This window comes from Capricornis sumatraensis, chromosome X (assembly GCF_032405125.1).
Source record: "Capricornis sumatraensis isolate serow.1 chromosome X, serow.2, whole genome shotgun sequence".
NCBI classification, from domain to species: domain Eukaryota; kingdom Metazoa; phylum Chordata; class Mammalia; order Artiodactyla; family Bovidae; genus Capricornis; species Capricornis sumatraensis.
In genome coordinates this window covers 56365067-56376137 of record NC_091092.1, presented here as the reverse complement: position 1 = coordinate 56376137, position 11071 = coordinate 56365067, and the positions used below count along the sequence as shown (strand labels likewise).

Here is an 11071-nt window from a genome sequence, read left to right as displayed (position 1 = left end):
AAGGAAACAGAAATGAATCTCCATGTCATTGTAGAGAAGAGGAAGCCAAAGATGCTACACACCTATTCCCTCAACTGGCCCAGGCTGTCACGACTGAGAAGGCTGAATGCTCCCTCTTCCAACACAGAGGGAAGGATCAGCTTCCCTTCCTAACCCCAGGACCAGCTGCTGGATGCGGGCCTGAAAGGAGCCTGGCTGCTGCTCTGGCTCAGGGCCCCTCTTCCTCCTCCCTCACACCTATGCACACCGGGGTGGGAAGAACCTAGGACGCCTTCCATTGACCCTGTACAGATAGTCCCTGACTTGCTGCTTGCTGGTCTCTGCATAGGCCCGGGGACCCCACAGGAACTCGTAACGAGCAGGGTGGCTGTAAGGCACCTGACGGTACTCCAGGTACCCTGCCTGCACCCACACTTGGGTCAGCAGCTCCTTGGGCTCCCCATAGATGCAGTGCTCTATCCCAGCAAATACCCCCATCATGCTGAGTGCTCCCCAGACCTTCTCCTCACAGACCCGGTCCCCTGCTACGACAATCAGGCTCAGGACCGTCACCAGGAGGCCAGCCTTTGGTATGCTCTGCCCACCCCTCTGCATCTCATTGAGGGTGAGGCCCAGGGTGGGGACCATGACATAGATGTGCTCTCTGTGGTCCACCTCTTTCATATCCACGCCAAAGGCCAGCTCCAGGCACTGTGTGGCTTTACGGAAGACCACTGGGAAGTGGGCCTGGTTATCCCTGAGGACCCTATTCAGCATTTCAGCCTGGAAAATCGGCTCCTTGGTGCCATACTTGACGAGCAGAAACTCCAGTAGTTCAGCCGTCATCACATTCACAGCCTGCTTGAACAAGATCTCCGCATCCACGGCGGCAGAGGACGATGAGTCTGGAGGGAAGGAGGCCACAGGGGTTGAGGCATCCTCCGCCTCAGCCCCCAGGAGCTGCGCCTCCACTGGGCCCTGGGCCTGGATTTGGCCCTGAAGGTCTTCCTCAGAAGTGCAGAGCTCATTCGTCGGGGCCACAGGCATGATGACTGGGGTCTTGTGCCCAGTGGGGGTGTGGCAGAGGGAAAATGGAGACCGCTGACCTGGGAAAGAGAGAGAGTGTAAATGGTCTCAGTTCTGAAATGCGCCACGGGTGGCTCTGACTGAGGCCACTTACTGGTCTTCCTTGAGGGCTGCTCTTGGGCGTTACAGGGGCGCTCTTCCTTGGTGGTCAGTCCCCTGTCAAGTGAGGAAGAGAAATTCTGGCTCAGGGTGCAGCCAGCACAGCCTGAGGTTCTGGGGCCGACAAGGTGGGGGAATTAGGGCCTTTTGAGGTCCCCTTGTTCTGGGATGGGGAAACCCCGTGCACACTCAGGACACCCACCTCACCTTGGCACTCCTGTGACCTCAATACACAGACCTCAGACCTCTGCCTTTGCCTCCTGGTTCCTGGAGCCCCTGGGACAAATGGAGGGGGCACCTCGGAGGTAGATTGTGGCACAGACCTAGGCCTTCTGTGCTCTAGGTGGGGTTGACTCTGTGAGGTCCCCCCAGATCTAGAGTGGGTAGTCCTATCAGGACTTCAGTTTGGGGTCATCTGTGTAGGACCTACCATTGGCGGCACAAGCTGTCTCTCGCGGGGGTAGCCGAGCCAGGACTCACCAGGGCCTGGCCGTTCAGCAGAAGCCACCCACAGGCCTGCCAGTTGGTAGGGAGGGGAGTGGAACCAGGGGCATGTTTGTCAACCCATCCAAGGCCTGGCCCCCTGAAACAAGGCACCTGGCAGCAGATGGGAGCTTTTACAAGCAACCTTAAACGTACTTTTCTGTACTTTCAGATAGGAGACAAACTGTGGATCCCATCTCCATCCCCTTTGCCCCTCCCCCATACTGGGCCAGGGCTGCCTCTCCACATCACCTCTGTGACATCATGAAACAAGTAAGGAAGCGGACCACTTAATTGGCTGCCTGGCCCATGACCCAGATTCTAGAATCTCTGCACAGTACTGGACACTGAGACCCTGGTCTGAGGCCCTTCTGCCCTGAGCGTTCACTGCTGGGGTAGAGAATGCTCCCGAGGTAGACTGGCTTCCCATGAGGCACTTGCAGCTCCGCTGGCCCCATCAACTGATGGGGAGCCCGCAGCAGGGGACTGCCATGATTCCTTCCTGGATCCAAATGTGGATTCTCAGGGGTGGCTTTGGAGAAGCAGGGTGACCAACCCGAGAGCCCAGATGCGGGCTCCCAAGACGACCTGCCCCCACAGGGCCCAAACCCAGAAACGGCCAACGAGGATGAGAACAATGCCGTCCTCAGGCTGTCCTTCCCTAGAAGCTCTGGGTGATAGTGGAGGATGCAGCCATCACCTCTGCACTGGAACGACGAGGGAGACACGGTGGTCACTGAAGCAGATCTCTTCCAGACGGAGGTCCTGCAGTGCGGAGGCGCAGACAGGATCTTCGAGACAGACAGCATCGACTTTCATCTGCAAACTGAACCTGAATGGGTTCAGGAAAATCTGCCCTTCAGGTCACTCTGTGGGGAAGAAGAGGATGATGGCAACGTAGAAAGCCCTTCTGGGGAGACTAGACTAGACAAGCCAAGTGCTGGACTGGTTTCATTTCCCAGGAGAACATTTTTTCTCGTGAGAGGGTGGTTAAGGAAAGAGGAGAAAGCAGGACCTGTCATGCTCCACCAACCCCCTGACAAAGGATCCACGGGGGTGACTCCAGACCCTGAGGGGCCACCTGAAGTCGGGGGGGGGCAGGAACACCTCAAGCAAGGCTGGCCCCAAGGGAGCTCTGGGAGCACACTTACTAGGGCCTCATAAGCTGCTGGAATGAGGAGGCCTTATCTCCATGTGTAGGCAAGGTCCGGACGTGGTGGGGAGGAGGGCGGCGAGGAGCTGCTATTCTCCCCCACGATGGCTAAAGTGATTCATTTCCTTTCAGATCTATCGGAACTCCAAGTTTCAGAGAGACAAGCCTCTCCTCCTGCAGGACATCTGGAGGAAAGGTGACCCCAGAGTAACTGCTCAGCCCGCCACCAGTGCAACAGCGGCCCCAAAGAGAAAGAAGCAAGCTGTGCTGACCAGACGCTCCTAAATTCCATCACAATGAGTCCACCCAAGAGGCTGACAAGAAGGCCCAGAAAGGAATCCCAACAGCTCACAGAACCCCTGGCCTGTGCTCATTTGTGTTCTGTGGCCTTTGCTCTATGGGCAGTGTAGCTTGGGGGGCCAGGGCAAACCATCTCCCCAGCGAGCAGGGTGGGCCCAGTGGAGAGGGCACGTCCAGCAATGCGCCATCTGTACCCCAGCTACTGCAGGAAGGGAGGCCGCAGGGGAACTGCCCTAGAGCCCCACAGAGTGCCCAGGTTATGGTTCGGTGATGACTATGTACAGCACCTATTATTCCATTGTGATGGTCCTTTCAGTTGTGGCCCCAAACGAGGCCCCTGAGGTGGATGAGGAGCAGGAGGATTCCTCAGTTTACAAGTGCGCCCTCTGTAAGCAGTTCAAGGACAATCCCAATCTCTGAGCCGCCAGGTCCCTAGGGTCACTCAAAAGCACTCTCCTGTAATAAAAAAATCTATTTCTAGCTCTAATAAAGTACAGCAAAACTCCACGGGAGTAAATAAAGTATCAAATGAGAACTACGAGTCTGTGTTCTTTCTGTCTGTCCATGCTATTCACACGGCACTGGGTGAGCCAGATGAGGCTGGAAGCCCACGCCCCAGGCAGGCCTCAAATCCAGTCCGTTTTCATCTGAAGCATCAGCATTTCACACATTCAGCCAAGAGTGTGGCTCCCGAGCCATGCACTGAGGCCATCCCAGGACGGGCTGGTCCCTGGGCCTTGCCTGTCACCCAGCAGAAGACCCAGTCTGGCTCCTGACCATGGGGGTGTCACCTTCCATGAGTCATGCACCCTGAAGCAGAAGGGGCTCCTCCTGGGTCCGCCAACGATGCCACAAGTTTCTGGTCAGCAGCTGAGCCTCTCTAGCTCCTGATCCAGGGGCATCCCCAAGAGGCCCACTGGAAAGCAGGGTCACCCCACTCACCAAGGGCCTTGCAAAAACATGACTTTAAACCCAAACACAAGTACAAGTTTCCACAAGCTGAACACCAGCCCTTGTTGCTCTGCCCCCACAGCTGTATTTAGGAGCCTAACTCTGGATACAGAGCAGCCAGGCACCATGTTCAACACACAAGCTTTGTGAGCCAAGGTACACTTTACAGCAGGGCAAGGGTCAACTACAAGGACAAACCACGGTCAGTTTCTGGGCCTGCTGGCCTCTCCATGTGCCAGAGTCCTAGCCAGCTGCTGACACTCAGCCTCACCCCCAGCATTCCCCCATCAGTCCCCTGGACACGGTTCCAATATCGGGGAGTTTGGACCAGAACAGAGAGGGGAAAAACACTGACCGGTTTCCTAATGACACATTTCTCTCAAGCACCCAGACCCAGCAGGGCCAAAACGAGTGGTGACATCTTTTTGTGAAGGTAAAGTCCTAGAGACTCTTGCTGAGTCCAGAGTCCCGGCCCCCGGCCCCACACCAAGTGGGCAGCTCACCGCAGGGTGGGGCCAATTCAGACTGAACCAGACGAGCATGTCCAGGGCATGGTGGCGACCGGATGGTGTCACCATGAGCTGGTCTCTCGGTCACCTTCCTCTCGAGAGCCCAGTCTGGACAGGCCTCCTGACCGAAAGGGGTCAGGTGCTTGGGGATGTCCACCTGGAAGATGTCCTTCCCGGCCCTCCCCAGGACGGGCTGTAGCAGCCAGCGAGGGTCGGCCAGTGCAGTCAGGTACTTCCACTGCAGGTCGGGCAGCATGGCTTGATTCTCCAGCTCCTCCACCTCATCACAACCTAGGTTTTCTGGGCACAGCAAAGTGACCCCAATCCACAGGACCTGTGTGCAAAGACAGGACACAGAAGGAGAACAAGGTGATTCACAGTCATGCCTGCTAGAGTCTAAGACTGCATCACAGAGGAGACCCAGGGTGAACTGGGTCCTCTGGCTGAGCATTTCAGGTGGGCTCACCTCAACAAAGGGAACTCGGGCTGAGGCCAAGCGAGGGAGGGAGTGAAATGAAAGGGAGAGGCCTGGTGCTCCATGAACCCACCAGGCCATGGGCACCTCTCAGTCTGCCCACTGCAGGCTGCAGGGACAGAACAGGAGGCCCCCGGTGGGGAGCCTACAGACATCAGGTCCCCATGCGACTCACCAGCAGACAGGAGTTGCTGTGGGGCTTCACCCCTGGGGAGTCAGGGGACTTGCTCAGGCCCGGCTGCAGGCATTGGGGTTGGGGAACCCAGGCTGGGTGCTGTGCTACCTCTTATAGTCTCTGCTGGGCACACACCCCCACACACACACACAGAGGCAAGTGCCACATGCAGACCCAGATATGCCTCTGCCTCTCAGAGCACAAATGGGGACTGAGGCCCAGAGTGGGGGTCAGGTACCTCAGGGCACCATTTCCCAGCCCAGGGACCCTCATTGCCCCTCTGAAGAAACCTCAGCCCCACCCCTCCTCCCCCTACCAATCGGTTCAACAGAAAACAAATGACCACAAGCCAGCTGAGATCCAGGGCAGCACCAGGGGCCATGCGGGCAGCGCGGGGCAGGGTGTCACTTGCAGGCGATCACTCCGTGTCCAAACTTTTCCCTATCCTGCAGCAAGGCCTGGATCTGGGCAGGGCTCATCCCCAGCCTCTGCTCCGGCAGCTTCTGCCAGTCCACCTCCTCCCAATCCCAGTGCCTGATGTGGACAGCCAGGGTAGAGTGCTGGGTCCACATAGCACAGGCCGCCACCACATCTCCACAGTCTTGACACCATAAGCCTGTCGGAAGGACAGACAGCCGAACTTCATCTCCCAGGGCTCCCAGAACCACACGTGGGTGCAGAAACACAGAACCACAAAGGCCAGGAGCCTAACACAGAAGCCTCCAAGCTCACAGCCCTGAGCCGGACATCAGCCCCATGTGTCCGAGCATCCTCCAACTCTGCTGACACAGAATGGGGGGGAGGAGGCGGGTCACAGAGGGCTGGCTCCTTCCACCCATCTCCACACTGTCTGTTGACAGGGGTTAGCGACCCAGAGGACCTGTCCATCACATGCAGTCTGTGGGGCGGTCAGGAAGGAGGGCGGGGCAGCGGGAGAGAGGCACGTGGTGAGTTCCAAGACAGAGGCCCCTGAGACCCTGGGAGCACTGAGGAGGGAGGGCAAGCCCCTTGGCTTCAGAGCCCAGTGGCCGGGCTCTTGTCCTCTCCCAGCACAGACAGGCACAGTCCTGGGCTTGGCTTCCCCCTGCCCAAACACTGCCCCCACCCCACCTCTTAACTCCCTGGCCCCATCCCTGCCCATGCTCTGCAGAGCCCCCATCTTAGCCCAGGCCTGCTGAGCACAGATCCGTACAAACCAATCTTGGCCCTGGATGGCCCTGCCAGGTGTCTTCCCCATGCCTTTGGGAACCACGTTCCTTGCAGCCCTTCCCACACCACTGCCTCCACTGTCAGCAGATGCCCCAGCCCCCACCTAGAGCCTAGAGAAAGAATGAAAGAGTGCCGGAACTACTGGGATGGGTGCACTCCGTGTCATTGCCAGGGCCTGGAATGGCACCACACAGGGATTACCGAATTCAAACCTCAAATAACCCTCTAGGTGACTCTCACATCTTTCCACGGCTGAGGAGGTGCCAGGGATAGAGAGATAGCCCATGATGGCAGGGGACCTGACCACATGTACCTCCTTCCTCACTTCTTTCCTTGTACCTGGAAGGGCGTCCCTGTTTACTGGAGTGGGGTGATGGCAGGGGGACAGAGCCGCTGGCCTGAACCTCAGTAGATTCTCAGCACCTCTAGCAGGGAGCTTCCGTTTCCACGAGACTATGAGAATGGGGACATGGTCCCAGAGGCACCCAGCCTAGGGCATCCTGGGCCTTCCCTTCCCCAAGCACAGCAGACCCACAGTTCTCACAGGCCCATGAGGCCCCATATGATCCACCTCTTACCCCGGCAGCCTGCTCTCCTCGCACCTGGATTCACTCGCAGTAGCTATAAAGGCCATCCTTCCATCCTTGGAACATTCCAGTGTGTTCCTACCTCAGAGCCTTTGTAGGGTGTGAGGAGTCACATCGTGTGCCCTCAAGTTCAGGTGCTGGAGTCTCAATCCCAAGCACCTCGGCGTGACCTTACAGACAAAGGAAAGGTCCTCACAGAGCTGACGGAGGTGCAGTGAGCTCATTAGGGTGGTCCCTCCTCTAACAAAATGGGCGTCCCCATACAAAGGACACATTTAGAGACAGACAGACACACAGGACAACTCCGGGTGAAGAGGAAGCCCAAGCCCATGCACGCCCACCACGGCCAGCAATGCCCCATAGTGAGAGGGAAGAGATGGGACAGAATGTCTCCACAACCCTCACAAGAGCCAACGTCAGTTGACACCTGCACATTGGCTGCTGGCCTCCTGAACCAACACGGTTTGTAGTTTGAACCACCCAGCCTGTGTGACCCTGACATGAAACCCTTTCTCCAAAGAAGACCCTTTCTCCAAAGACGACACAGAATGCCAACAGGCACATGAAAAGATGCTCAACATTCTGAATTATTAGACAAATGCAAATCAAAACTCCAATGAAGTATCACCTTGCACTGGTCAGAATGCTGCTAAGCTGCTAAGTCGCTTCAGCCGTGTCCGACTCTGTGCAGCCCCATAGACGGCAGCCCACCAGGCTCCCCCGTCCCTGGGATTCTCCTGGCAAGAACATTGGAGTGGGTTGCCATTTCCTTCTCCAATGCATGAAAGTGAAAAGTGAAAGTGAAGTCGCTCAGTCATGTCTGACTCTTCACGACCCCATGGACTGCAGCCTACCAGGCTCCTGTGCCCATGGGATTTTCCAGGTAAGAGTACTGGAGTGGGTTGCCATTGCCTTCTCTGTGGATGGACCTAGAGATTATCATATTAAGTGAAGTAAGTCAGAAAGAGAAAGAAATATTCTATGGTAAGACTTATAGGTGCAATCTAAAAAGACGATGCAAATGAAATTATTTACAAATCAGAAAGACTCAGAATAAAATTATAGTTACCAAAGGGGAAAAGCAGGGGAAGGGATAAATTAGGAGTCTGGGATTAACAGATGCACACTACTATGTATAAAATAGTACTACTGTAGCACTGGAGAAGACTCCTGAGGGCCCCTTGGACAGCAAGGAGATCAAGCCAGTCAATCCTAAAGGAAATCAACCCCGAATATCCGTTGAAAGGATGGTGCTAAAGCTGAAGCTCCAATACTTTGGCCACCTGATGGGAAGAGCCAACTCACCTGGGCTTTGTCCTCTCCTGGCCTGAACCACTGCTCCTCACACTAAGTCCCAATCTCTCATAGACCCTGATGTCAGGAAGTCAGGACAGGCCTAGTGTGCTCTTCTCACCCCAGGGGCTCCCAGGGCCAACAACAGGGGCGGGGATCTATGGGCTTCCATCAGTCCTCCCTCGGGGTCCCTCCAGTCTTCCCTCAGGACCTCACCTTGTATCCAGGTAAGACTTTGGATTCTCTCCTGTCTCCTACTAAGGCCCCAGCCCTTATACCAGGACCCCAGTCTATCTGAGACCCGGAATGTCAGGAATTCCACTCCCTATACCAGGACCCCAGTCTCTCTGAGACCCGAATGTCAGGAAATGCAGCATGTGCTCATCTGCCCTGCGTCCTCCCAGAGCCCACTCTGCTCTGGGGTCCAAGGTCCACTCAGTCTTCCCTCCACATCCTCACCTTGACTCTCAAAAGAACTAAGATCTTCCCCTCTGCCCATCTGAGGCCCTGCCCCTTCTAAGAGTTGCCTAATGTCTCTGAGACACAGATGCAGAAATCAGAACAGGCTGCCAAGTGCTCATCCCACCACCAGGATCGTCCAGGCCTGACAGCAGGGGCAGGGATCTGTGGGGTTCCTTACATCCTCCCTCAAGGACCTCATCTAGAGCCCTGGCAGATCCGGGGATGCCCTTTGTGTTGACCCGAGGCGGGACCCTCACATCAAGGCTCAGGGGGCACAGAGGGTGGATGAGCACATGCTGCATTTCCTGACATTCGGGTCTCAGAGAAACTGGGGACCTGGGAAAGGGGGCGTGGCCTCGGGTGAGCAGAGGGAAGAAGCCCAGCTCCGCAAGGGTTTCAAGATGAGGACCCTCAGGGAGGACTCAGAGGACCCTGGACCCCAGTCAGAGGAGACCTCAAAGAAGCCTGTAGCTGCTATTGGCCCTTGGTGACCTTGGGGTAGGATGAGCCCAACATGCATGGTCTCACTTCCTGACATCTGGGTCTCAGACTGGGGACCTTGCATATAGGGCGGGGCCTCAGGGGGAAGCGATTCCCAGGTCCTGCTGCTGCTGCTGCTAAGTCACTTCAGTCGTGTCCGACTCTAGCGACCCCATAGACGGCAGCCCACCAGGCTCCCCCGTCCCTGGGATTCTCCAGGCAAGAACACTGGAGTGGCTTGCCATTTCCTTCTCCAATGCATGAAAGTGAAAAGTGAAAGGGTCCTGCGGGGTGTCAAATTGAGGACCCTGAGGAGGCGCTAGAGGACCCTGGACCCAAGCAGAGGAGACCTCAGAGAAGCCCGTCTCTGTTGTCAGTCCAGGGCAACCGTGGGGGCAGGACGAGCACTACACGCATGCGCTGACTTCCTGACATCCAGGTCTTCAAGAGACTGGGGTCCCGGTATAAGGGGCGGGGCTTCAGTTGCGGAGAGGCGAGAATCCAGGTCCTGCGCGGAGGCAAGGTGAGGTGTCTGAAGGAGGACTGGGGGGGGGGGGACCCTGAGTGAGGACCGACAGAACCCCACAGATCCCCGCCCCTGTAGTTGGCCCTGGGACACTTTGCGGTGAGAAGAGCACACTCGGCCTGTCTGACTTCCTAACGTGCCGGTCTCAGAGAGATAGGACCTCGTGAGTGCAGCAGGGTCTCAAAATGGCGGACGGGACAGTCCCGGGTGCTGCCTGAAGTCCAGGCTCCGCGCAAGGAAGGACTGAAGCGGTTCGACTCCAACACGGAGGGAGGGATCCTGGCCCTTGTGGGGGCTCTTGGAGGCCTTAGAGCGGGGTGAGCAGGGTGAGAAGTTTTTTGACATCTGGCTCGGGGACCTTGGGATGTGAGGTTTTCGGGCGGAGGGTGGAGGCTTCCGGTTGGCAGAGGCTGGACTCCCCGGACTGAGCCGATGCCTGCCCCGTGGTCAGTGCTTGGAGGCCAGGCGGGACATGAGGAGCAGCTGAGGACCAAGCATCTCCCCAGCCTAGAACCCCCGGGAGGCCCTGGGCAGGGACGGCCAAATGTGGGGCCCCTCAGCGCTTTCTGTACAGACTCGCATCTTGTTCTGAGTTACCCTGCAGGCCCCCAAAGGGGAGGGTCCAGGCTGTGCCAGGGGAAAGGGGAGAACTACAAGGGAGCCCCGAGGGGACCTCCCATGCCACAACTGGGGGGACCTCACAGAGTCCACTCCTCCCAGCACAAAAGGCCCAGGGCTGTGCCACACTACCCCCAAGGTGTCCCCATCATTTCTCTCACAGGAGCTCCAGGAACCAGGAGGCCAAGGCAGAAGTCTGAGGCCCATGTCCTGAGGTCGGAGAGCAGAGGAGGCCCAGGCAGTACCAGGAGTGAAGGTGAGGAGGGTGCCCTGAGTGGGGCTCCCTATCCCAGAACAAAGGGGACCCAAGAAGGCCCTAATCGCCCCGCTTTGTCAGTGCCAGAAATCTCGGGCTGTGCTGACTACACCCTGGGGAGCCACTTCACTTCTTCCTTCAGGTAGCCAAGGGACTGGCTGCCCAGGATGAGCGCCCCTGTGAGGTCTGAGTGAAACCCTCAAGGGGAGACCTGTAAGTGGCCTGTATCAGACGGCCCAAGGCCTCCCGTGGGTTCTGGGCTGGGGAGATGCTTGGTCCTCAGCTGCTCCTCATGTCCCGCCTGGCCTCTGTGCACTGACCACAGGGGCAGTGGGGTTCTCAGCCCAGGCCATTCCCACCCCCTCCTCCCCTAAGCCCCTGTCTCACGCCTGTCTGGGGTTTGATCACAGGCATCGTGCTCCTGGTGGAG

At 57.4% G+C, this 11071-nt stretch overlaps 1 protein-coding gene and 2 pseudogenes across 1 annotated transcript; 1 reads left to right on the top strand and 2 right to left on the bottom strand.

The window, feature by feature from the left end:
* Positions 1 to 237: 237 nt before the first annotated feature.
* LOC138071680 (melanoma-associated antigen 10-like) lies at positions 238 to 1026 on the bottom strand. Its single transcript, XM_068963143.1, has one exon. The coding sequence runs from the start codon at positions 1024 to 1026 to the stop codon at positions 238 to 240; it is 789 nt and encodes a 262-aa protein (XP_068819244.1).
* Positions 1027 to 1070: 44 nt separating this feature from the next.
* LOC138071679 (heat shock transcription factor, X-linked member 3-like) lies at positions 1071 to 3520 on the top strand (annotated as a pseudogene).
* Positions 3521 to 4492: 972 nt separating this feature from the next.
* On the bottom strand, positions 4493 to 5856 carry LOC138071677 (protein EOLA1-like; annotated as a pseudogene).
* Positions 5857 to 11071: the final 5215 nt, after the last annotated feature.

What these genes read in the sequence shown, in the direction of transcription:
- LOC138071680 (XM_068963143.1), bottom strand. Translation starts at nt 1,026, where the DNA reads ATGCCTGTGGCCCCGACGAATGAGCTCTGCACTTCTGAGGAAGACCTT.